General features: G+C 38.6%; 1 protein-coding gene across 5 annotated transcripts in view; it reads left to right on the plus strand.

Annotated features, from left to right (window-relative positions):
• LOC101834925 (SPHK1 interactor, AKAP domain containing) overlaps positions 1 to 27,228 on the plus strand; it is a 137,604-nt gene that overhangs the window by 54,011 nt on the left and 56,365 nt on the right. For all 5 annotated transcript variants that reach the window (XM_040753189.1, XM_005082529.4, XM_013122374.3 and 2 more), the window contains one exon: positions 1,754 to 1,861. In XM_040753189.1, coding sequence (XP_040609123.1) covers positions 1,754 to 1,861 — 108 coding nt within the window. The remainder of the gene's footprint in view (positions 1 to 1,753; positions 1,862 to 27,228) is intronic.

Genomic DNA, 27,228 nt, shown 5'->3' on the forward strand with positions numbered 1-27,228 from the left:
TATTAGTAGCCAAACTCCCATTCCAAAATGACTTGTAAACACTGGTCTATCTGGAAATAAAAGTGAATGGTAGTTTTATTCAAGGGGGTAGATTCAGGGATTTAGAGGCCCCTTTCTGCTTAAGTGAAGTTAATCTACATTTTTGACTTTTTAAAATAAATGCTTTAAAATGTGATCTAAAGAGCTTAAAATTCTATTTGGCATCTACAATAGTTCAGGTTTACTTTATCTACTTATTTCAGAGTTGTCATTTTACTTTGTTTTGTTTCCTTGGGGTGTGTGTGCGCGCATGTTGCACTTGTGTGTGCTCATATGTGTGCAAGTCCCCATGCACATATATATGTGAAGGCCAGAAGATAACTCCAAGTGTCACTCCTCAGGTGCCATTTCTCTTTCCCTTGAGACTGCCTGGCTTTTCTGTGTGGGTTCTGGGGATAGTCCTCATGATTGTATAGCCAGCACTTTCCCACTGAGCTATTTTTCTAGCCCCTGCTTCTCTATGTTTAACATCGCTGTTTATAAAATGTCCAACCCTTGATAATATATTCATTAATGAAATCATATGATTTCCAAAACACAATAAAACTTTTGGGTAAGGAACATATGAGCTTATTTCAAATGTTTGCAAATCACGTCAACTTCTGACTTAAGAGACAACTGGTTATCCTTAGTGCTTCTGCATTCAGAAGCAAGCACAGGTCACACCGTCTCTAGAAATGCAACTGAATACTCAGAGATAATGGGCACTAAAACAGGAAATGCTGTTTATGTTGGCACTATAGGTAGGAGCTCTCTAAGAGGAATGAGAAGCCAGCCCCACTGCCAGGTTTAGTCTGCAGAACTGAAAACAGTTTCAGTATTTCTGTTGACTCTATTCTAAAACCAAGTCAATATATTTGTTTTCATAGGATAAAGGCAACAATATGTTGTTGTGATTAAATTCAAATTCTACTTTGCAGGCATTTAACTGAATTGTTCAAATCAATTACATTGCTCGAGGGGAGGTTGTAATCACAGCTTAACACACATACACCTTAAAAGAGACCCTTAACAACACTGGAAAACATATTGAAAACTGAGTCATGTGGTTGCTTAAGAAATTGTATCCTCAAATATTTGGCTCTTAAAAATTCTTTCTGCCTTTTCTTTGAAATCCAAGGCCAACACTGTATTTGTAAGTGATATATATATATGGCTTTGTTGATATGTGTGTTCAGTTTCTTTTTACTTTGGCTTACTACTGCTAAGTGGAAAAATGGTTTTACTAATGGAACTGTATTACTACTAATATTTTTAACAGCCTGGTACCTTAGGTGTTCTAGAATTGTGCCCTATTTCAGACCTATGCTAATGCAATGAAAGAAATAAACAATAGGCAATGCACTTAAATTGAAAACATGAATTTTTAAAACCAAAAGTATTCAAATTTGTAAGAGAACATTAACTATAAATGAAACTTCTATGCCCGCTGACAGCTAGGCATCACCCCAAAAGTTAAGTACACACTAGTTTTGGGTGTTAGATTTGATGACCAAAAAGTAGCATCAGTACCAACTAGCCAGCTCATGGCAGAACGTTTATACTTCTAAGGCTGTGGTAATCCAACACGTTTCTCCCTCCTCTTTTCCTTACCCAGCTGCTCAGAGGAAAGGAAGGGAAGAAAAAACACCTACAGGTTTCTCAGTAGAAAGCTGCTTGCTTAGATAAAAACCCTTGCTGAGCAGCACTGGAAGACTTGTCTGTGTTCCTCCAGGTTCTTCGCAGCAACAGCTTGCTGGAGTCCACGGACTACTGGTTGCAGAACCAGAGGACGCCTTGCCAGATTGGGTTTGTGGACGACGAGTCTGAAAACTGTGCTTCGGTAAGTGTGCGAATGATGCGGGGAATACTGTCTGATAATGTGGGAAACAGAGGCAGGTACCTAAGACAGAAACTTCACAATGTACAATAACTTATTAAAAATAAGGCTTGGAAAGGATCTTTTTGAAAATATACAAGTAGCTCATGAGGACAGGCAGCACAATAACAGACAGCGTTTCTACATAGGTGCTTCGTTTAAATTGAACTAATGCAATCACTCCCATAAAAAGGAAAAAAATGCATTCTGAAAAAATATGACCCAGGCATAGATTCAGAAATAGAATTGCAGTATAGGAAGAAAAGTCTAAAACCTGAAGAGCTCTCTTGAATTCTTTCCAATATGTTTTATAACTTCTGTTAGAAGGTGTTTTCTGATATGAAAATTGAGCGAGAATTTTCCCATATACTTAAGGGTTACAGCTATAATTTGAAATCCCCCTCAACCTAAGAAATAAAAAGGCATGAATTTTAATGTACCGAGCTATACTGTACTACATGAAAAGCCTCTGTGAGAGGTGAAAAGTAGTCTTATCGATAAACTATATAACTCTTGGGGGCTTAGACTGTGAGTACACACTGTGGGTGTTTGGAGTAAACTATATCCTGCATTGTGACTAAAATCATCTAGCTTTTATGGGGTCGTGAGTACAAAGACTGGGGAGCTTTTCCAAAGAGGGCAGAAATGCAATGTATTTCTCTTGACTAAATTGAGAGCACCACCTCTGATCTATTCCTGGAGGTATGTTCTGTATAAGAATATCTGTTTCAAAAGAAAAAAAACAGAAGGAGAAAAATGGGGTGGGATGAGCAGAGCAGACCTGGAAGGAAGAGTGAGAGGCATCATACCGTGGAGCCGTGGGGCTTTCGTGGCAGAGACCACCCCCAACACCCTTAAGTTGCTCTGTTTTTGAAAGGAAGCAGGATACGAAGGCCACCCCTACCCAAGAAGCTATTTGCAATAGAAATCTGCTGGAAATGAGAAAAATAGTTTTCTCCAATGTATATCAACTGCACTCCTAGGCAGGACCTGTGCCCAGGAGTAGCTGGCCAATACAAAATGGATTCGGTGGGGTGTAGGGAGCTTTGTTTTCATTATTTTTGTCTTACTTATTTTTTGTTTTTTTTTCTGATTTTAATTTTTTGGTTGAGCATGAGAGAGACAGAGAAAGAGAGGGGAAAACATGAAGTAGGATGTAGGTAAATATGGTGTGTGTGTGTGTGTGTGTGTGTGTGTGTGTGTGTGTGTGTGTGTGTGTGTGGTATAGATCTTTGCATGTGCAGGTAGAAGCCAGAGACTAACGTCAGATTTCCCATGCCCTTCCACTATTGCTCTCCACATTTTCTTTTGAGATAGGGCCTCTCACTGAGTTCAGCACTCACCGGATGGCTAGACTGGCTGGCCAGTGAGCTCCTGAGAGTTCACATGCCTCATTCCTCTCCACCTTCCCCTTTTCCCAGTGCTGGGGTTACAGATGTGCACAACTATGCCCACTTTTATGTTAGTGTCAGGGATCCAAACTCAGGTCTTCATGATTTCAAGGTAGGCATTTTAATGACTGAGCCATCTCCCCAAACATTTAGTATTTTTCATCACTTGTCCAAAAACCTAGTCGCTGGCCTAATTTTTTTCAGAAAAATGAGGAGGATTGAGTGGCAAATAATTCTATTGTAATGCCTTCTTTATAAATTCAATCCTGGTGTTAAAATCCAGCATTTGTGATGTGTACCCAATCATAGCAGTGAAAGTAGCAAAAGAGAACCTGTAACAGTAGCTGTGTTTTGGTCAAAGCTATCAACCAAATAATTGCTATATTGTGGTCTTCCATGTGTAGAATACATGAATGCTGGGCTACAAAAAAAAATAGTGGCTACAAAGCAGAAGTCTTCTCTGCACTCTCTATTTGGGATTGAAGTTGTAGGTCTACGATTTGAAACACTAACTTTCATAGCCATGGCATCTTCCTGTGTGCAAACACTTCTATCCATCATCGAACTGGACTTAGAATATAGGACTTCCTTTCTCCTTTGTTCTTTTCTGGTGTTAGATGGGACCCATAAAGTTTAATTGATTCATCATGCTATCATGCTTCTTCCTACTCTTTCTAAATGAGGAAAATCCTAAACAGAGGTAAAGACACATTAGAGTATTTGTCTCTGATGCTGCCTGGTCATTTGTAATGACTGAAACTGATATAAACATGAAGAATTATCCATATGTATGAACCAAAAATAAATTTCATGACCCTATAGAAAACCAGTCTCTTTGGCTAATGTATGCTATATTCACTTTTTCTTAATTTCCAGATTCTTTCTCTTTTAGCATGGTGAGGTTTATAAATCAGGGAAAAGAATCATGAGGTACCAGGGCTCCATATCTCTTAGAGAAACCCATATTTACAGGTGAAGTAGGGTAAACTATGGAGATACTGGGCCAGGAGAAGGAATTTCCAGCAAAACAACCACATAATGGAACCAAGCAGTCAAAAAACAGTAATAAATTCTTTTTTTCAAAGCCATTTCTCAGTGTGGCAGGTGGAACATACCTATACTCCCTGCTATTGAAGGAACATATGCAGGAGGGTCATAACTTCAGGGTTGTCTGGACTACATAACAAAAATCTCATTAAACAAAGGATAAAAATTCATTTTCTCACAACTCCATGAAAGTACAATGTAAATTGGAGCAAGCACTGTGTTAATGCCTGTAATCCCAGAACTCAGACAGCTAAAACAGGAGGATTATCAAGTGATGGTAACCAATCTGGTCTACATAATAAATTCCCAACCAGCCAGTACTACAGAGTAATATCCTGTCTCAGATACCTCCTTGGTTGGGAAAAAACGTGTAATTTAAAGGAAGATAAAAATAGTATGATTGAAAATAATCCCTTCATTAAAGTTTAATTTAAAAAATAAGCATTATGAAATTTTCCTAGCCTTAAAGTATTTACAGATAATCACAGCAGATCCCCCGAGGAACCTGCAGGGATGCTGTTTATTGCTCTGTCATCTCTCTGTTATTCTGGAAAGCCCAATACTAAGTGAACTGCTCTTTTGGCTATTTCTTCTGCACTCCTCTTAGTTGCTAATTTTATATAAAGAGTGTATTGGTTTGGTGTCACTGAATTTTTTGTTTGTCTTTTGTTTTTTATTTGTTTTGAGGACGAGCCTTAGCTTGGTAACTATTGGGGTGCTGTGTCCACCTATCAGTACAGATTTTGTTTCCAAAAGCAACCCATGAGATTTGTTTCTTCAAGAGGCAGGCTCATATGTCCCACAGCTAACAGGAAGACTCTGTTACCATTCCCTTTCTGTTGCTCTGACAAGCATCATGACCCAAACTAAGAAGAGAAAGCATCAGTTTACACATTGAGGTTACAGCTCATCCTTGAAGGAAGTCAAGGTAGGAAATAGGAAACAGAAACCATGGAGGAATGCTGTTCACTAGCTGATACAGCCCGAACCACCTGTCTAAGAATGATGCCACCTACCCTAGACTGGGCCCTTCTACATCAATCAAGTGTCAAAACAATCCACTCACAGAGGTGCCTGCAGATCAGCCTGGTCTAGGAAAGTCGTTGACTGAGATGACTCGAGGTGTTGAGTTGATGACTAAGACTAACCAGAATAGAGCAGTGTGAGGTGGTCAGAAACATGACAGTCCCTCTCCTCTCAAACAGGAGACACAGACTAGAAAGACTCTCTCTGTGATTGTTAAGTTTTCCAAAGATGTCAAGTATGATAAAAATCCTGCGTTTCCTAAACAGAGCTTCATATATCATGCAATGTCAATTCATTCTTTTTCCAAATTGCCATTCTAAAAATAGTTAAAAAAGAAGTCATGTACCAACTCTCACGGTTTTAGTTTTTATTTTCTTTCTTTTTCTTTTTTTTGTTTGTTTCAATAACCTGATTATTTAAAAGAAATGAAATGAGGACAATGGAATTAGAAGTCCACCTCCAAAACTCAATAGCCATGACACTATCATAGCAGAGATCTTCAAAACTGTTGACAGGAACTAGATATTTCATTATTCTTGCTATTTTCAATTCAAAGCTAAATGAGTCTTTATTGAATTTTGCTACATGCTAGAAATGAGAGAATCACCTTAATGCATCTACACATTATCTTGGTCATTTGTTTTGTTTTTATTCCTAGTTTGTCTTCATTAGAGTTTCTATTACTGTAATGAAACACAATGTGTAAAACAACTTGGGGAGGAAAGAGTTTATTTGGCTTATACTTCCACATGTTCGTCATCGAAGTAAGGAAGGGAACTCAAGCAGGGTATGGACCTGGAGGCAGGAGCTGATGCAGAGGCCATGCAGGGACACTACTTACTGGCATGGTCACTCAAGGCTTGCTCAACCTGCTTTTTTATAGAGCCCAGGACCACCTGCCCAGGGATGGTCCCACCCACAATGGGCTGGGCCTTTCCAGCCCTAAAGACTTGCCTACGACCAGGTCTTATGGAGGCATTTTTCTCAACTAAGGCTCCTTCCTCTCCAATGACTATAGCTTGTGTCAAGTTGACACAAAATTAGCCAGCACAGGGTCACTCTCATATTTTTTTTCCTAAAGATCATTTTAAGAGACACAGCTACTGTTCTTTTTATTGACAAATCATAGTAATTAAAAGGTATTTGTCTTAAATATGTAAATTAGTGGATGGAACTTTACAGTGGACTTCAGGATTCCATGAAAGGATGCTATTGAAAAGCTGATATTTGACAGCTGTCCTATAGCTCTGCCTTCTATAGCAATGGCAAAAATAGCAAAATGTCCAATGACTGGCCTTTACTTTATGTCATTTCTCTAGGTATATTCATAGTCTCTCATGAAACTCGAAAAAAGTTGAGAGATAAATACCTCATGTGCAAAGGTTTTGAGAGATCTAGACTAGGATGCTCAAGGAAATATGTAACTACAGAACTGTGAGACATATTTGTAGGTATTTTGCCCAGATATGACAAATTCTAAAGCTTGTTTTAGCTTATTTCTTTAAAAAGTAAGTTTAAACTCATAATTGTTCATTGATTTTAGACGGGTAGGCACAAGGCAAGAAAGGAGACACCATTTCCCCATTCCCTAACTTTGTGGCTTATCGTTTTCTTCATGATGTGTTTTTATGTGACTAGTAGTGTATGAGATATGAACTGTTTTAGGGTAAGTTTCAAACACAGGGCCCTTTATTCCTCTCTTCTTTGGTGTAGAGCATGAAAATTTAAAAGCAGGATTGAAATTATGTCTGCTGAAAACCTTTGTTACAGTTCTGTTACACTTTGAGTGTAGAAAACCTCCCAAAGGCTCACATACGGTTCCCAGTGGTGGTGCTCTTAGCAGGCTGTAGGAACATTAGGAGATGGGGCCCATTTGAAAGATCAGTGGTGGCATAACCTAAAGAAACACACTCATTCTCTCCTCCTGTCTGTTCTCCTCTCCTTCCGCTTCTCCCCTCCTTCCCTTCTCCTCTTCCCTCCTCGTCTTTATTTTTCTTCTCTCCCTCTTCCTCTTCTCCACTCCCCTCCCACCCCCTTCTCTTTCCCCTTCCTCTTCCTTTTGTCTTTTCTCCCTATTCCATTCGTCCTTACTTCTCCCTCTTTCTCTTTACCCCTTCCCTACACACACACACACACACACACACACACAATTTTCCCCTGCCTACTTGCCTACTGAGCCTTCATCTAGAAACAATGATGTCAAATGGCTATGACCCAAATGGCCACTTCTCCTGAAAGTCTAAAACAAAATCAATCTCTTTAACCCTTAAAGCTATTTTGTCAGGCACTTAGACATAAGGAGGAAAAGTTAACTAGCACAGCCCAGTTCATTTCCTCTTCACAAAGGCAGTCCTTTGTTACTAAAGAAAAGCTAAACAACACCACCTACCAAAAAGCAAAAACAGTCAAATGTCAGTGAAAGATGACAGAGTAAAACAAAACCCTCTGTGCTGAAGTAGAGATGTTTGCCTTAGAAAGAATCTTACTCCAGCTACAGGGTTGCTTCAGCTGGTAGCCTCCGTGAAAGCAGACGATGTGAGCAAGCTCTCAGTCCTCACCCATAGGGGTTTCTTGTTTTCAAGCCACATTATTCTCCCTTCTTTCCATCTGACATATGTCCAGGGGTTTTAATACTCAAGACCTTCAGCGAGTCCAGAAGTAAGCACCTTCTCAGAAGGCTTGCTTCTCAAGCCATCTCCCAGAATAGATAAAATGAGATGACACTTGGTGAAGTAGAACACAAATCCTGTGATCTATCAGTGTGACCTGGTCTCACCTTGTGAATCTGCCCCATCAGGAAATTCAAAATCCCCAGAAGAAGCATTTTGACTCTTAGAGAAACAAATAGCCACTAAACATGACTAAGCTAACAAAAGTCACTCAGTTAGGAAAACCACTTCATTGTGAAGTATAACCACAAGGGCTTATACATCTTTGCAAACCAGGCGTTGAAAGACTATTTAAGCACTTGGGAATAAGGACTCCCTATGAATTGTATACTAAAAGTAGATTGTACACTGTGTTGGACAAACTAGTATAAATATCAGGTGTACTATTAATAGGAGGTGCATAGATAATAGTAGTGTATTTTACCTTAGATTCTCAGTAGATGTATAGATTGTAGTTACTCCAGCCATGGAGAAGGTAGGTGGATAACTAGTTGAGATGAGAGAAATGCTCATTTATTCTGTTATCCTAATGATTCAAATATGCATGTGCTTCCTAAAATGTGCTGTGCTATATGCCTTAAATAAATGGATGCAAAAGCAATAAATTAAACACAACAAATTAATGCAAAGAAAATACAAGAGTAAAAACAAACGAAAAGCTATAAAATTGTATGTATATGTTATTGTTGAAAGACAAGAGTCAAGAATCATTATACTAATATTTTTTGGCTTGAGCTCTGAGTCACTAATAGTCACTTACTACAAGAGGGAAGAAGGGAGGAAGGTATAAGGGAGGGAGAATAGATATTGAAAGGTGGGGAGTAGTTGAATATCATATAGTCATTCAGGTAGAGATGATAGGTAGGTGTGTGGATTTAGAAACTGGATCTCTTGGCAAAATCAGAGATAGAGGTCAAGATTTAAAGGATCTTGGAAAACAGAGATCCCATGCAGCTAAGGGATAGTATAGAGATAAAAGAGCAATTTGCATGGACTCTGGATGCTCAAAAGACATGCATGGCTGATGCTCTGAATGCCAGAGGGTTCTAGACATAGCAAAGGATTATAACATTACTCTGCAAGCCCTAATTTTAATGCATAAAGTATTTTACAAATCTCAACATTTTGCTGCTAAAAATGTGGTTGGATGAGTAGATCTTGGTGTACTTATAAAGCCTGAGTGTTTACATGATTTATCAGCTATTTTAATTCATTTTAACAGAACACATTACAAAAATAGTTCAAAATAGCGACATGTTTCAAATGTTCAACACCTCCTTCCATTACGGCAATTTTCCTCTGAGGAAAAAGCCTATCAATCAAGAAAAGTCAGCAACAATAAATAATTACTCTCATTAAAATACCTCTAACACCCAAAGGGTGCGACTACATAATTTTCTAGTTCTTTTCAGAATTGTTTGTTTGTATCAAACTGTCTTTTCTATTCAATTATTCTAATATCCTACAGGGAAAGGTAAGAATGAGTAGTTGGTTTTTTTATTCTAGGCTGAAAAATACAAATAAAAGGAAGTGATCTGGCTAATGAGCACTGAAGTATATCTATTTTGTGATCTGTGTTCTCAGGAGTATTAGTCGCCTCTTCTGTGACAATGACACAGGTTTGCTGTAGAGGTTAATGAAGAAATGAAAACATACCAAATATAGAAGCAGAATTCCTGCCCTTCAATATCAGTTACCATACTTTCTAATAGACCAGAGACAGCCCTCTACACACTTGTCCATGATTTGCATGATGCTCAGAGGATTCAGCTGAACCATCTGGAAGCATGTTATATACCTTCCAGAAGCATTTTCAGTAGCTTAGGGTGAGAGAAAGCAAGTCCCAGTTAAGCTACACCTTCTGTTTGATTTCAATATTGTCATTAAGTCGAAAGTCTAAGTCAGCCAGCTAACTAGAGTAAGTTTCATGGACATGAATGGATAATGTCTTATAAACTAGGATCTTTTACCTCTGCTACTATTTAAACATTGGCCTGGGTCATTCTTTGTTCCCAGGGGCTGTCCTGTGCACAGTAGCATATTTAGCATCGCCACTGGTCTCTACTCATTAGCTCCTAGAAGTAACACATTTCCAAATTGTGACAAACAAAACTAACCCTGCACCTTAGAGTATCCTCCAGATGTAGTGAAAGATGTGAAGGTAGTAGATGGGGGAATACCCCCAAATTATGTCCAGTTGGGAGTTATTTGTCCAAATTTACTGAAGCTTTAACCTTTAAAACACCCATGAGATTATTCACCCAAATCCGTATTTTAACTCCACATGTACACCAAACTATCATAAGTGGAGAAAGAAAACACAGACCACTCATTTCCAATTAATCTAGCCTACCCATCACTGCAATCAAAAGCCGCCTGCACCCAAGGGAGGAAAAGTCATTAGACTGTCAAGACCAGTGTAAAGTATATGTGGTAATTAAAAATCAAATCATTGTTATTGCCTTTACCACTAATAGGATCCAGTATTACTAGGACATCACAATTTCTATACATTTCTAGATGGTGATATGTTTTATTACTTACCTACTGTCATTTACCAGATGTAATGCATTTATATAATAGAATTATTAAGCAATAAGAAAGAAAGTACCCTAATCTTACTATCTTACTATCTAATAAACCTACTACTACTGGAAACCAGGCTACTTCCTGCCCCACTTTCCTGTAGCAGTTACAGTGAGCAACCATAAAGATGTATAATGTCTCCAAGTAGCAATGTGAGACCTTCAACTTTTCAATAGGAGTCAAAAACATCATTCAGTTTTGTTCCTATATAAGATATATTAAATTTTAAAATATTTTCCAGAACCATAATTTTCAAGAAACATTGTATAATCAAAACAGAGCCCAGCTGTTAAGATCAGCTGGTGGGACTTCGGTTTCTGACTTACGTCATTTCATCATGTGCTACTACACAATCCTACAAATGTCTAGGACAAATGAATTACCAAGATTCCTTTTCTTGTCACTTTATTTGGTTTATCGAAATTTGTACCTCTCTCCATTCAGACCACCTCTTCTAAGTACCATCACTTCCAGAGGATGCTGTAGAAAATAGTTTCACCTAAACTGGGCAATAGATGGCAGTGGACATCCCAATTTACTTCTTTATCCATAAATATTTGTATTACATATGCATATATGAATCATATACATATGTATTCCTATTGAAGCCATGTCTATGGAAAGTAAATAGCATCCTTCATGAAGACTCAATCAAGGAATAATTAAAAGATAAAAATGTGTCAACTAGATGTATTTATACACAAGTATCTTTTTGAATACCTTCTGCATCTCCCTATCACATTTTACCCAAGTTGCTCTATCTCCATTTACTTCCCTGGTTCCAGTTTCATTAGAATGCCTACTACTATCACTCAAATATCTTTTTTGCATAGCCTGGACTATCTTGGTACCTACTTACTGATGTAAAAACTGCCGCTGACTCTTTTGAGTCCAGTACAATTGCTGCATTCAACCAAAACAGTCATTTCAGCTTTTAAGCATTACTCAGTCATGTAGGGAGAAACATTTCACATTCATGTTTTCAGGTGATTCCTGAAAAACCAACTGCAATTTCCCAAACTTTTCCTATTACTGGTAACTGACAGCGGGTTATTCAATTACGTGAATATCTTACTCCTTCAAAATTGCTATTATCTTTAAAAGCCCACAAATGGACATCACTACTGATCAAAAAAACACTATTCATTGATGAATTTTTCATCATTGTATGTATTTCTCCTTTGTCCTTCTAAATATTCATGTTTTTCCAACTATTTGAAAGGAAAATAACAAAACAAAACCATTTTCTTTGACCTCATCTTCCTGTCAAAGCATCCATCCTTAAAAGCATATGCTTCACTGTATTGACTCATCTACCTCACTATTTTGTTGAAGTCATTCTGATAAGTGCTACTAAGTCCAATGGACTGACATGTTGCCATTGACTTCCTGCCTTCACTCTTGGTAGAGGTACCTGAAATTTCATCCACACCCACACTTCAGTCTCTCCATAGCTTCAAAAACAACTTTCTCTCATTAAAATCCCTCCCTTGCCTCCAGAATTATTGCTTTGTAAACTTCAGTTTGAACTTTTGCCCTCTCCATCCCACAACTCAGCACTGGGTTTAATGTCTCCTCAATATCTGTTTGGAAGCTTGATCCCTTCTTGTTTGATGTTTTCTTTGGGCCTATTTTATCCACAACTCATGGCTTCAGCCCTGCCTGTGCCCTGATGACCAAAATCTATAGACTGTAGGAATATTTCCAAGTACCCATTAGATACACCCACCCCAAATTTAACACAACTGAAGAGAACTATTCAAATGAACATGCACTATGACTTGCATGGGCCTCTTTCTCATATTAATATACCTTTGTAATCTACTTATTTTCCCAAGCCATAATCCAAAGAGTCACATTATTCTTCTCTTGTTCTGTTTCTTTTTTTACCTAAATTAGTTATTTTAAAAAAGCCATTTTGACTTTTAAATTCTGTTAATGACCTTTCAACCAAACTGTAATATACAAGAATTAAAAGCAAAGGATGAGAGGCAACAAGATACCAACCAGACCCAGATGTCTTTTCCTCTTGAGATATGACACAGCAGCTAATTCCTAGATTCAATTTTGCTTTGTGACAAATAATTATATCCTCAGTTACACTCTGCCATCTCCACATCACTTAATTCATCTAGAGGATATTGAGTTAGTTTAGCACCTAAATCAGGACCAGGGGTTTTTATGCTAACTGAACTGGTTATTAATTTTAAAGGAACTGATTCACCATCTTTATTCTAATTTTTACCATGCACATATCTGTGTTAAGGACAAAACACTTAGACAATGGCACACTGAGAAAGACAAAATGTTCATTTCCCAGAGGCTCATGATAGGTGAGCTTTAGTACAAGAGTCCATGTTAAGAAGTCAGGAATGAGGATGGAGAGATAGTTCAGCAATTAATGGCACTGGCTGCTAATGCTAAGGACCTCGATTCAGTTCCTAGAACCCCAAAATTAACTCACAATCATCTATAATGTTAGTACCAAGGTATATGATGCCTTCTTTTGACCTTTGGGCACCAGGCACACATCTGATGCACATACATACATGCAAACAAATATTCATACACATAAAATAAAATAATTAAAAGAAATACAAACATGTCTCAGAAGTGTATATGTGTGTCTGAACATACATATCATGGGTCATATGAGTAGATTAAGGGATAACTTGCATGAGTTTGTTCTCTCCTTCCAGCATCCCAGGGATTGAGCTCAGGTCATCAGGCTTAGGAGTATTTACCTCTCTAGGCGGAGACTTCTACCCAAATTGGTAGCAGACACTTGTTCTCCCAGAACTGAGGATGAGGGGGAAGATGTCAGACTCACTGGCTAGCCAGCCTAGCCTAGCCTAATGGGAAAGCTCTGGGCCACTGAGAAATTGTATCTTAACAAAAAGGTAAGTCAAGCAAGAGGATTGGAGGTACAAGTTCAAGTTCATCTGTGGCTACCCAGCAAATTAGAAGTCAGCATGGGATACTTGAGGCAACAGTGAGAGAGACAGCCTGAGATGGAAGTGCGCAAACACCCAGATCATATCCGCAGTTAGAAATTGCAATTAAAATCTGGTATGCCTTGGCTATATATCCAAAATTATAATACCCTCAGTCATCTCAGGACTCATACCTGAACTTATCCAGCTGACACGAATTGCAACTTAATGAGACACAAATTATTGTCCCAGAATCTGGGAGAAATATAAATATTCAAACAATATCTCTGCATCTCAAGAAATTCAAAGTTACATTTTAAGTACTTAGCATGGTGTAGAAGAATACATGGGACAGCCAAAGACTACAAAACTAAAGCTAGGGTTTTGGGGTAAAGAGAGATGCTACACTTTTGATATATCAGCAACACAGTTACCTAAATAAGACCCAAGCAATAACAATGCCAACAAACATGCTGACAAGGAAGGAGAAAATCTCATGGACCCCATCCTTAGACAAAGAACCACAGGCAACTAAAAGCTGTTGAGAAAATGCGTTTTCCCAGGGACGAGCCCGCTAATTTGTCATTCAATTCTTAGTGGTGAGCCTTGCTTATACATGTGGGTATACATACGCATGTGTGTAACAATAACAAGAAAGCAGGCATGGATTTGAGAAAAAATAGGGGACATGGGAGGGACTGGGGAGAAAATGTAAGTACTTTCACTTATGTATTGTATTTTATGTATTGTGTTTTTGCAGTATTTCTGTGTGTGAATGTATGTGTCTCTGCTTTTGTGCTTTTTTGGCTCTTTTTCTTTCTTATTTGTTTTATCCTATTATGATTTGTTTGTTTTCATTTTATCTTATTTTGCTTTCCTAGATGTGTGTTTGTTATCTAATGAGAGAGAGCAAGAATGGGTACAGACTTGGGCTCGTTAGAAGATAGGCAGGAAAGTCAGGCAGTGGGGGCACATGCCTTTAATCCCAGCACCTTAGAGGCAGAGTCAGGTGAGTCTCTGTGGGTTTGAGGTTAACCTGGTCTATAGAGCTACACAGAGAAATCCTGTCACCAAAAAAGGTAGGAAAGATTTGGGAGGAGGTTGGGGGTGTGGAAACATAATTAGGATATATTGTATGAGAAGACTCTATTTACAATAAAAATCTGAAAATAACATTAAAGAAATTAATAGCAGAGTAATTACATCTAACCTGATTAATTTTAGAAAATTTGGGTGGGGAGGATCATGGAGTAGACTTTTCTTGAAGCACACTTTGTAAAAATATGTAAGAATTAGAGTCAAGGACATGTAGGGCAAAGACAATACCAGCCAGCAGGAATATTTTGAATAAGGTCTGAAACAGGAAAAATAAGAGTGCAGCAATCGTGGAAGATAAGGGGTGTTAATAGGAATGACTGCTATGGAACTGTTGGAAATGAAGGCTGAGATCAAGTATTAATGACACCCTCCTCCACATAGCAATGGCCACAAATGATTCCTCTTGCTGGCATCCTAGTACGTTCTCCATCATACCTTCCAATCCAGCATACTTACAATCAGAAGTGCTGACTGAACCTGAGGATCTTTGTAGCAAAGTCAAGCACAACTCAGTTAGCCAACAAAGATTTTTTTACACCATTGAATCGTTGGTATTCAAAAGCCAAGCCATTGGTCAGCAGGCAACTCAGAGAGGGAATAACCGGGATTATAGCAGCCCTACTCTTACAAGTTTTCGTAAGTTTTGATACCTTTCACTGTGGGTCCTCAGAGAGACATGATAATATTCTTAATATTACATCAATATACACCTCACAACATTTTCCAAAATATCCCTAATGTTGGCTCATGACTCAATTCCAAATCTGAACCAATTAGAACTTCTCTGTGTAGCATCCAAACCCTGTGGTCCACATGCAAACCATCTCTGAGCCAGCTTAAGTCAGGAACATCCACTGCATCTCAGCTAACAGTGCTCACTGTGTGTGTGTGTGTGTGTGTGTGTGTGTGTGTGTGTGTGTGTGTATGCATGCTAACTTTTCATAAATTACTAGAGATCTGGTCCACGGAACTTCATGAACTCCCCTAGCTGACCTTAGTACTTTCTCATATTGTCATCTGGTCTTGTTCCACTCAATGTCACCTACCTGGCCCTTGCAGGTAGACTTTGTGACACGGAAGGGTTTATAACTAATAGTGAGCAGTTCCTTGCCCTTAGTTAATAGCAGCTTAATGACCTTTGACATTCAGCTGTGTTGAGGGTGCTGTTGAGATTATTTCATGAATAAAGCTTTTAGTGTGCCTGAGAAATAACACCTAATTTTTGTCTTAATTCAGCAACTGTGAAGAGTGCTGCAATTTTTGCAGGAAAAGAAAATAAAAAGCAAAATAATAAGTTGGGGTTTCTAAAATGTGGAGTTCAACGTCAGAATACATTTGTGTTAATAGTATTCTGAAAACATTGAGCAGGTGCCATACAGTATCCAGAGCATCCACTAAATGTTAGTGTACACTATTGACTGCTTGACTGTAAAGGGTGTAGTTTCAAAATAAGCCCACAAAATGAGCCATAAAATGTGCTCTTCGGCACTGTGTACATAGGCTTATAATGTAGTGTTCAGCTGAAGATGCTTAGAGGCTAAAGGCATGCTAGGCAGTGTAGGAATTGAGTAGTTGAAGCTGACTCATTCTTCATCTCACTAATTGTACAAGAGGCCACACTGTCTATGTTTGCCGTTTCTTTATTTCATCACGATTGTGCCCTCAAACTACAGGAAAACTGAGGTTTGTCTTCTTTGAACAACCAGAACTTTTGTGTATTTTAAGCCAAAAAATAATGGATTGGTATATATCTACTAAGAAATTTCACTGCAGATTCTGTCTAATAACATTGATGCATTATTGAAGATAGAGGCTACACACACACACAGACACACACACACATAGATTAAGATTAAGAATCATGATTTATTTCTCACAAATTCCAAAGTGACTGGCAATGTATGAGCTCAAAATATCTTTCCAATTTTAAAACTCTTTACAAAAGCTTATTCATTGTTCTTGGCAGTGTACTTTTGAAGGAGAGCAAGGCTATGCCTAATTAGTAAGAACAGCATATTTCTGCTGCATATACACACATGTATTGATTTGTCTTTTTAACCTGGGTCTTCAGTGTGGGTTCCGTTAACTCAGCAGATTGCAGCTGTCCTGAAACTCTCTGAAAACATATTCTGTTAGATGACCTAAGAGGAAAACTGTATCAGGATATATTTTTGGTTTACCTTGGCAATATCAAGGAGAATTTGTCAATCAATGTCACAGGCTCTTAGCTGTGCAACTTTATTCCCTGTTTTTCTTCTGTCAGTCAGTTTGTCTGAGAAGATGCCTCTTTATTACATAATCCAAACCTCTCCCTCTCCACACAGCAAAGACCACTTTGGTTTAAAGCAATTATAAAGGAAGGAACTGAGCCCTCTTCATGTACCAGGATACCAACATGGAACTTAGCATCCTAGGAGAAAGTTCACTTGTGATTTTGGTTAAGAGTATGCTTTTCAGAATTAAGCAATGGTAAGCATTTAAGCAATTGCTAAAAAGAAAGATCCACAGGCCACACCAGACCAGGAAGAAATAATGGATTCCTATAGTGCAGGAAAATTCAATTCACATCATTTGTTTGAAAACAAAGCAAGGCAATAAAATCGATTCACAACAATATTTGTTTTAATACATTAAAATACGAAATTAATTTACCTAACAGTATCGGTTAAGTAAACCAAAATACAAACTGCTACAGTTTTTCCTCTTAGGTAATCCTACAGAATGTGTTTTCAGAGTCTGAGGACAGTTTGATCATCATGGTGAAAATGTATGCAGGCTGAAAGCTCACTTGAAATCAACTGTGGAGTGATTTTGCTTTGACTGTCGTCATAGTTATCATTTTGTTTTTATGCTATCAGGTCTCACAATGTCACCCATGCTGACCTGGAAATCATTCCCCTGACTCAGCCTCTCCATTTCTGGATTTTATGTGTACATCATCACAGTCAATCCTTTTCACTTGTCTTTTTAATTTTTTGTCTCTTTTTTCTAAAGCATGGTGTGTCGTGAATGGCATGACCACTATTAGCTGAATCAGTATTTAGAGTTCCTCAATGCAATGAAGCAATTATTATGCACTGCCTGCAACAGACATGGACTTTTAGAGGCAGATGGAGGGGTGGCTTCCTGTCTGCTGCTGCATTTGAAAGCTCTACTCAGTGAACATCATTAAGATTTCAAAAAAACTGCCCATTGTTTTTCTATACCTTAAGATTATATGAGATGATTGGCTTGACAGAGCAGAGCACAGCTACTGTCTGTTTCTTTTCCAATGATCAAAAGGTTTCCCAGTAATAATGACAAGCACTGAACTGGTTTCCTGGGTCAAGTGGCTTTGTGCAAGTGTAAGCTTCCCAGCAAAAAAATTACTGGAATAGGGCTGGAAGGCAGGGCTACATCTCAAGAGGACACCCCTCCCTTAGTTATGGCAGTGACTGTTGAATGATTTCAAACCTGTAGTCTCTTCTTTCCATGTGCATTTCTGAGAATACTTCTATTGTTACTATTGTATTGGCCTGCCTTTGGAGTTCTGACAAGATACACCATCAGCTGCTAAGAACACCGCCAGTGCCTACTCATTATATTCCCTTTTTAAAAAGGCCCTCCCCACCTCCAATCTTTCTCTCTCTGTGTCTCTTTCTCTTCCTCTCTCTTTCTATTCCTCTCTCTGCCTTCCTTTCTCTCTGCCATTCTTTTTTCTTCCTTTTTTATTTAAATTAGAAACAGGCATGCTTCAAATGTCAATCCCATCTCCCCCCTTCTACCTTCCAGCCCCACCCCCAGCCCAGTCCCCACATCTTTCCCCAGGGAGGGTGAGTACCTCCTTGGGGGGATTTCCAGAGTCTGTCATTTCATCCAGAGCAGGACCTAGGCCCTTACCCAAGTGTCCAGGCTGAGAGAGCATCCCTCCATGTGGAATGGGCTCCTAAAGTTCATCTGATCTCTCTCTGCCATTCTTTCCTCTTTCCTCTATCACTCTGCTCCTGTCCCCAGAGGCTGGTCACTCCCTTCCCCTTTCCCCTAGTCCTTTAATAGAACCCCTCTGCTTGAATTCTGTTGGATGGTGTCTTTTTTCTTCCAGTTGCTTTTTTTAAATTACAAGTTACTGTCTGCTATTGCTAGGTGTAACTGCTTGAGTCATAACCCCTTCTGTGAAGTGTTTCTAGTGCTGTCTCACTGAATTCTTACAAAAAAAAACTTCACGAAGTAATTGAAATAGGTATCCTAAGCACAGAAATGTACAGTATTGAAAGTTAAAAGTTTGTCTGAGGCCACATGGTGACAGCATTGGTGCCTGAACTTAGATCTTTCAGTTAGTTACAAAGGACAAGAAAGCCCTTCCTGGCTATATCAATTATTTTTTTAGTTATTTTTCTATTGCTGTGACAAAACACCATGACCAAGGCAACCTATATTTAGTTGGTCTTGTGGTTAGCTGAGAACTCACATTTCAAACCACAGGCAGGAGACCAAGAGCACAGAGGAGGCCGTGAGACTTTTGAAGCCTCAAAGCCCATGTCTGTGGCATACCTCTTATACCATGTGCCATGTGGCATACCTCTTCCAACAAGCCCACACTTTCTAGTCCTCCTCAAGCAATTCCACCAACAGGGGAGTAAGCATTCAAACTTTTGGCAGCCATGCTCATTCAAACTACCACACTTATCAAATAAAAATATCTGCGAAGTTAAAATGCTATGATCTCTTATCCATGATTTCTTTGAGATGTAGTTAGTGAAATACACTCCTGAATCTTTAAATTTATCCCATGATTTGTTTAGAAAAAAATGAGTTTTATTGAGACACAGTCTCATCAATTCCATTCATTCTACATCTGTCCTCTCCCTACACACAGAGAGAGACAGAGACAGAGACAGAGAGACACAGAGAAAGACACAGAAAGAGAGACAGAAACAGAAAGACAGAAGATAAACAGAGGTGAAGACAGAGATAGAGATACAAGGTCATAAAAAGGTTCTGATTAAATGCAATGGAAAATCTATAGGTTGCCTACCCAAGATACCCTGTTACTTTGTATACATAGTTTAGAGAAGTTTGCCATCATATTTTTAAAGGAAAGGCAGCACTTAGGATAACAAACACCACCTTCTCTAGATTGGTGGTTTAGTTTGAAGAATACAGAGCTGCATTTGCAAAACCTCTCAGAGCTTTTGATTGTGTTGGGAGAACTTTACTCTCCAGGCAAGTCTTCAGAAGGTTGATCTCTCTTCTCCATGATGAAACTATGGTCCACTTATGGATTTACTTGTTGCTTATATTGAAATTTTTATCAAATTGGCCTCATGGTAATAAGTTCCCAATAATAATAACAAGCACTGAACTGGTTTCCTGGGTCAAGTGGCTTTGTGCAAGTGTAAGATTCCCAGCAAAAAAATTACTGGAGGCTGGGCGGTGGTGGCGCACGCCTTTAATCCCAGCACTCGGGAGGCAGAGGCAGGCAGATCTCTGTGAGTTCGAGGCCAGACTGGACCGATAGCCTCCAAAACAATACAGAGAAACCCTGTCTCGTAAAAACCAAAAAAAAAAATTACTGGAATAGGGCTGGAAGGCAGGGCTACATCTCAAGAGGACACCCCTCTTGTTTCACTTAAATGAAAATGTTTCCCATGCTGGAAGCAGGCCCTCCTAATTTAGCCAGGCATCACACCAGTACCCTACGGAATCGCAAGCTCTACAGTGTCTTCCCTGTCTTCTGTCTGACAACTAGACAGGCACACTGCTGCCCCCTTTCCCTTGAAAGAGAAATGTGGCATCTTTTGCAAGAAAGACACTGGTTCCTGAGTGACTCTAACTCTTTCTCTTTTCTCAAGGCTGTAATTACTGATTGTATTTTTAGTCATGTAAACTCTAATTTACCATCCCACTTTACTACAGCCTGTGAATCGCAAACTCAGAAATCACAAAAGCCACAGTGAGAAGGATTTAACATGTCTTGCAGTACAGAGAGGGGTTTAAACAGGTGCTACCCTATCAGAAGAGGAAATTTGGACCTTGCTAATTCAGAGACTTATGCAATGTGCATTCCCCAGTTGCTGGGACTCAGACTTGAGGCAACACTTCACCAGGGGAAAGTACCTACGTACTCCAAATTGTCACTATTTTTGAAAAACAGACACATCTACATATACCAAAAGGCACACTTTTACAGCAGAAAAGACGTAATATAAAAAAATTTCCTCATCTTTGAGACCCATTTTATGGGTCTGCAATACAATGTCTATTTACTTTGATAATTGACTTCCTAGTTTAAAGGTCATTAATTATTCCCCAGGAGCTACAGTTGCAATTATGATACCCATAGCCTCTACCCTCTTGGCATAACAATATTATCTTGGATTTGGAATAAAATTATCTCAGTTTTCCCTGATAACATTATTTCATGCTGAAACTAAGTTTGATTTGGCAAGAATACATAGTCATTAATAGAAAACTGAAGAGTACAGAAGAGACAGAAGTGGAGATGGTGAAGGGGAGAAAGGAAGGTAGGCTTATACAATAACATCAGATTTTGTTAGGGGAATTACTTCTAAAGACCTCAAATAATTCTTATTAATTTGGGGGGATTTCAAGACAGGGTTTCTCTGTAACTTTTGAACCTGTCCCTGAACTCACTCATAGACAAGACTGACCTCAAACTCACAGACATCTGCCTGTCTCTGCCTACTGAGTGCTAGGGCTAAAGGCATACACCACCACCACTTGACAATTCTTATTAATTTTATTATGAATGGTAATATAGAACATAAACCATGGATGTGAAATCGCACTACTTTATATCCATTAGAGGTATTTTGCACTGATCTATATATTTATTCATGCATTTTATAGACAATTTCGTTATGTTTATTTTAAACTTAACAAAAATGCAAAACAAGCAAAATTATGCTTGACTGGCAGGTGCAAGGGTTCAATAAAGACAATTTGAGGATAAACCTGCAGCCATTCATACTTGCCTGCCCACAGGGCAACTTTTACATGGTGAGCATGAGCCACTCTTGGTGTTTGATCAGCTGTCTCTTCTACATTAATCACAGATAGTTGAGACCAATGCTTTTCTACAGCAAACTTCTGGCCCAAGGGGGTTTATGCTTTCAAAAACTACAAATTATATTAGGAGTACATGATCACATGATATTTACTGACATTATTCACAGAGAAACTCGAGCATATGGGCTTTCCTTCCTCTTCCAACATAGCACTTACATCTTATCACTTATGCATTCAATTATCATGTTTTAGACAGGCTTTTCCCAGTAGATAAGGTTCACCATGACCGTTTGTGACCTGAAAGCTCTTTAGTACTGACTCTATCCACCATGAGAATATAGTGTAGTATGAATTGCCATCTTTGTTCTAGTAAAGTATTTCCTATGGGGATATTCCAGGAAGACAGAATTCTTCCTCACATAACAAAGAGGACAAGTTTCCTTACTCTTCCACTGATGAACTGTTAGATGCTAGATGAGGTATTCTGCCCATTTGAGGTGATTTCCTCCTCTTTAAGATAATTGATTTTGACTAGATGCTCTTAAATTTCTTTTCCATGAGTGTAAGTCTACAATCTTCTTAATATCTGTTCTATTCTTTAACATAGCACATGGAATTACCCCAGAATTCTGTAGTGTAATCAGTCTTTCACTCTCTCCCAATTCTGGGATCAGGAATTCAGATATGGGACAGAACAAGTACTTGTTCTTCTCCCTACTCTCTGAGATACATCTGGAAAACTTCAAGGCTGACTTCAGCTTAGCTACAGGGGACACTGATTGGGGTTCATTTGAATGCTTGCTCATTCTTGTCTCTGATTTCTGAGACTTCCAACATCCAAGCCTCCTCTGCCTATATGTGACCATTATCTCTGAGACACAGGGTCTTCAAGTAATCTAGACTTCTTACATGGGAGCCCAGGGTTTCCAAGGAATGTGATCCAAGCCCCAAAAAGAAACTACTCTAAATCAGGTGTACCTTCAGAATTATTTCTTCTATAAACAATGCTCATATAAAGAATAAAAGAACAATGGCCCTACATCTTTTTTTGTTTTGTTTTGTTTTTACGAGACAGGTTTCTCTGTGTTGTTTTGGAGGCTGTTGGTCCAGCCCGGCCTCGAACTCACAGAGATCCACCTGCCTCTGCCTCCCGAGTGCTGGGATTAAAGGTGTGCACCACCACCGCCCGGCTCTGGCCCATCTTGACGAAAAGCATGGTACACATTGGTGTCTGGACCTAGGGAAATGCAATGTAACCTTCACAAGCATCTTCTCAATATGCTTAGTTCTGTATGCACAGAATTAATCTGCTATAGTTCTTCCCTTCTTGAATGTCTAGTATTAAAAACAATTAACAACGCTTCATAAAAATATGAATAACAGTAGTAGTAGATAGCTATAAAGTTGTGATATGAATCGGTTCACTTTCTGTAGGCTGTTAAGTTCAGTTATCTGTAAGACAGAGACAGAGAGAAGCCATAGTGTGGTCCCATGACCTGAGATCTGACAGTGTAAATTCCAGTGTAAGAACCAGGGAGGAAGATTAGCTGGCAGAGAGAAATGTTCTCTTCCTCTGCCTTTTTGTTCTTCTAGAGTACTCAGTAGATCAGATGAGGCTCACCCATATTGGGGAAGAACATAAGCTTTACTCTATTCGCTAATTTAAATGTTGGTATCTTTCAGAAGCACCTTATACACAGCCCTAATTAGTCAGGCATGCAGTTGTCCAGTTAAGTTTATCAACAAATTAACCATCACATTGCTGCTGTAAGGGTTTAGGCATGGGATCCATGAAGGACTTTTGACTGCTGAGTTTATAAAACTCCTTCCTAGGTTTATGGGATCAATTGGCTTTTATTTTCTTCATAGATAAAAAGTGCATGCAAGTAGGTACCCTCTCCATTGGGCATATGTATGACCTGAACTTAGCCAGTTTTGTCCTCCTGTTGACAACTAAAGCACTAATGGAGGACAGTACAGAATCCAACCTATATAAACCACACATACAGCCTGTGGCTACAGTTAAAGTCATAGCTGCTAATGTGACAGCAGCAATGGGGCCTGAATGAATCTTCTGTAGCCTGAAACTTAGTTTCTGAGGCTCTTGTCTGTGTCTCAAGCTTTCATCAGCCATCCATTTTCCCTCAGGTTCTAGATGTGTTACTCAATAGCTATGTAATGCATTCCTTTTCTGTGCAGAACAGAATTCATTTTGGTTGTTTATAAGTAAGGACATTAACAGTAATAATTTTATGTAATAAACTTCTAAATATAAAATTAATGGATATCATTAGAGCACTTTCTCTATGCCAGATACAATACAAAAGCACTGCCTCTCTTCATGGGAGGGAACAAACACTGGACTTAGACAGTACAGAGTACTTCTGGGAACCCATTCCCAACACAAAATCAAATCCTTTAAACTGATCATCATCAGTTTAAGACTCATTGTTTCAAAAGAGTGACATGGGAGATACAAGTTTTAATACTTGGAGGTAATGAGAAAGAAAATGTCTCAAGCCTCTCATTGTAGAAAATAAAAGCATGGAAACCTGGAAGATAAAATTTTAAAAATGTGACATGCACATGACAGATGCTTCAAAAAGAAGAATAAATGGAACAATGGTTGGGAAAATGATAATTAAACACTTGAAACAGACATTTTTACTCAACACAAAAGAAGAGCTGAAATCTACAGTTCATGATGGTTCATCAAGTTACGGGAAATATTTATGAACTATACAGTGGCAAATTAAGTGTCTATGGCTTGAATGCATCTGTTGACAAACAAGTTGGACTAAAAGTGAAGGCAGGAGACCTTCCTGAGGAAGCATAGTTGTGCTGCTCTGTGATGACAGCAGCATTTAAAGGGACTACACAGATTTGTTTCTGTCTTGATCAGTGTTCTATTGCTGTGAAGAGACAGCATGGCAACAGCAACTCAAAAAGGCAAGCATTTAATTGGAGATGTGTGCTGATATATTGTTTATGATTTATTAAAGCTTGCCTGAGAATTCAGAAAACAAAGTCAGCCACAAATCTTAGAAGCCAGGCACACACCTTTAATTCCAGCAACCAGAAGCTAGGAGGTGATGATACACACCTTTAATCCTAGGACTCAGGATTAAGAGAAAGACAAATCTCTGTGAGTCCAAAGTCACCCAGATCTACACAAAAGTGAATCAGTCTAAAAGAGAATTATAGCTTATACCTTTAACCCCAATATTAGGGAATTATATAAGGCAGAAACAGACTGGAGCGATGGCTCAACTCAGGTCTTAAAGGCTAGGCTCACAACCAAAATAAGAAGAAGAAAGCTCTCAGAGAGGCATTCAGTCTCCAACCACACTGAGGAGAGTCAGCAATTTGAAGGCTTGGAAAAGCTCATTTGTGGATCAGCCCTTTCAGCCTGAATTAGAGGTGAGAGCTAGTGGTTGGCTGCTTTGCTTTTCTGATATTAAGTTTGAAGCTTGAACCCCAGTATCAGTCTCTGGGTCTGTTTTGTTTCATGTTACAGGGCTGGCTTACAGTCTCAGAGGTTTAGTCAATTGTTGTTGTGGCAGGAAACCTGGCTGGTGGCATGTAGGCAGACATGTGCTGGAGAGTGGCTGAGAGATCTATACCCAGTCCATAGGCAGCAGGAAGAGAGAGAAACTGGCTTGGACTTCTAAAATCTCAAAGACGACTTCCAATGGCATACTTCACCAGGGCCATGCCTGTCAATCCTTTCAAACAGCATCATTCCCTAAATATTTAAATATGTGGCCCTATGGGGGCCATTCTAAGTCAAACCACCACAGTTATTTGGATTTAAAGGGATGTGATTCTAACATATGACTGGTATGTTTTAAATTGTTCTGTGCTGTTAAATAGGAAATACAAATAACTGTTAACTGAAGTTCCAAATGTACTCACCTAAACCAGAAATCCTATTTTGGGAAATGAACCCGTGAAAATGGTAAGTCACAATGTATATGTAGCAATCTTCATAGTAACAGCAGCAGGAATAAATGGACCAACAAAGCAGGAAGCAAAATGGTTCCCATTAATAACGGGACTGGAGAACTGATGTGATCTCAGCCTACAACACAGGCAGCAGTCATGTAAAACAGGCTGGTACTGGGTTACTAAAGAGGAAATATCTAAGGTATATTAAAATAACTGATGATACAAAATATATATTGTTTATGAAGCAAACAATGGTCATATCTCCCATACATGTATATAAACAAAACACATAGTATACATATGTTTCAAGAAAGAGATCCTCATATAAGGCTGGCATGATGGCCCAGAGGTTAAGAGTACTGGCTGTTTTTGTACAGAACCCACTTTCAGTTCCCAGCACCCACATGACAGTTCACAACCATCTGAAACTCCAGTTTCAGGGAATCTGGTGCCCTCTTCTGGCCTGCACATGCACCAAAAACACATGGTGCACAAACATCCACATAAAACAATAGTAAATAAGTCCTAAAAAGAAAATCCCACATTTCTTTTTGTCATGGAGAAAAGGTCCATGCTATAATCACATTTCCTGAAAGTTTTAGCACATAGCAAAAAGAAATAGCTAGTTAGGAGTATGTGTGTCCATGTGAGAAAATTATGTTACAGAATGTAATTGCAGAACAATTTAATAAAGTTCCTAAATGTGGATTTTTATATTTGAATGATAAAGATAGGTAGACAGAAAGTAGAATAGGTAAATGGTGGGCAATAGACAGACATAGATGATGGCCAGATGATAGATATAGACAAGATAAAGTTTGTTTATAAAAAAGATGTGAAAGGATATCTACCAAGATACTAAAGCTGATTAATGGTAGATATAGTATTTGAAAAGGAAAGAGGTCAGAGAAGGTAGAGTTGGGCAGCTTTGTCGCTACATGTGTTTCATTGTTTTATATTTTCTAAAATATAAATATATTTTATATTTTCTTAAAAAAACAAGTAAATGCATTGCAATGATAAACCAAATGAGGACAGATAAACTAGAGTCTATGTCTACAAGACACAATGGGGAAGGTTCTGCTTCTGTCTATTATTCTAGATGCTTCAAAAACATGAAGGAAGGAAGTGAACAAGAAAAAGAAGAGCTGTTCCTAGCTAGTGTGGCGAGAGAAACTAACCACTCCAGTTTTATCACATGGAAGGTGAGGTTTTTGCAATCATTGTTGGAAAAATAGGGGAAATTAATTGGACAAAAAAGAAAAGGCAGAAAACTCTAGGTAGATGTAGAGACAGCCAAGAGCATGTACATATAATCCTAAGGTTATATGTTAATATCTGCCTTAAGGATATAGCTGGAATCCAACTGATTTTCTTTCATTTTAAACCCAAAGAAATATTAAAATCTAAATGAATAAAACATAAAATATGTGAACTGAGAAAAAGTCTTAAACTGAAAATACAAAGACCTTCCGAAGATAATGAAGAAAACCTTGATTTTAAATTTTTCAGATGGTTATACTATTAACATTCATTAACTCTTAACTGCTGGATAGAAGTAGAGTCCCAGATGCTTATGTGTAATTAACATCTCAGTCTCTCATTATAGTGACCATGAGTGTGTA

The sequence above is a fragment of the Mesocricetus auratus genome, unplaced genomic scaffold, assembly GCF_017639785.1.
Source record: "Mesocricetus auratus isolate SY011 unplaced genomic scaffold, BCM_Maur_2.0 Super-Scaffold_100010, whole genome shotgun sequence".
Lineage (NCBI taxonomy): Eukaryota > Metazoa > Chordata > Mammalia > Rodentia > Cricetidae > Mesocricetus > Mesocricetus auratus.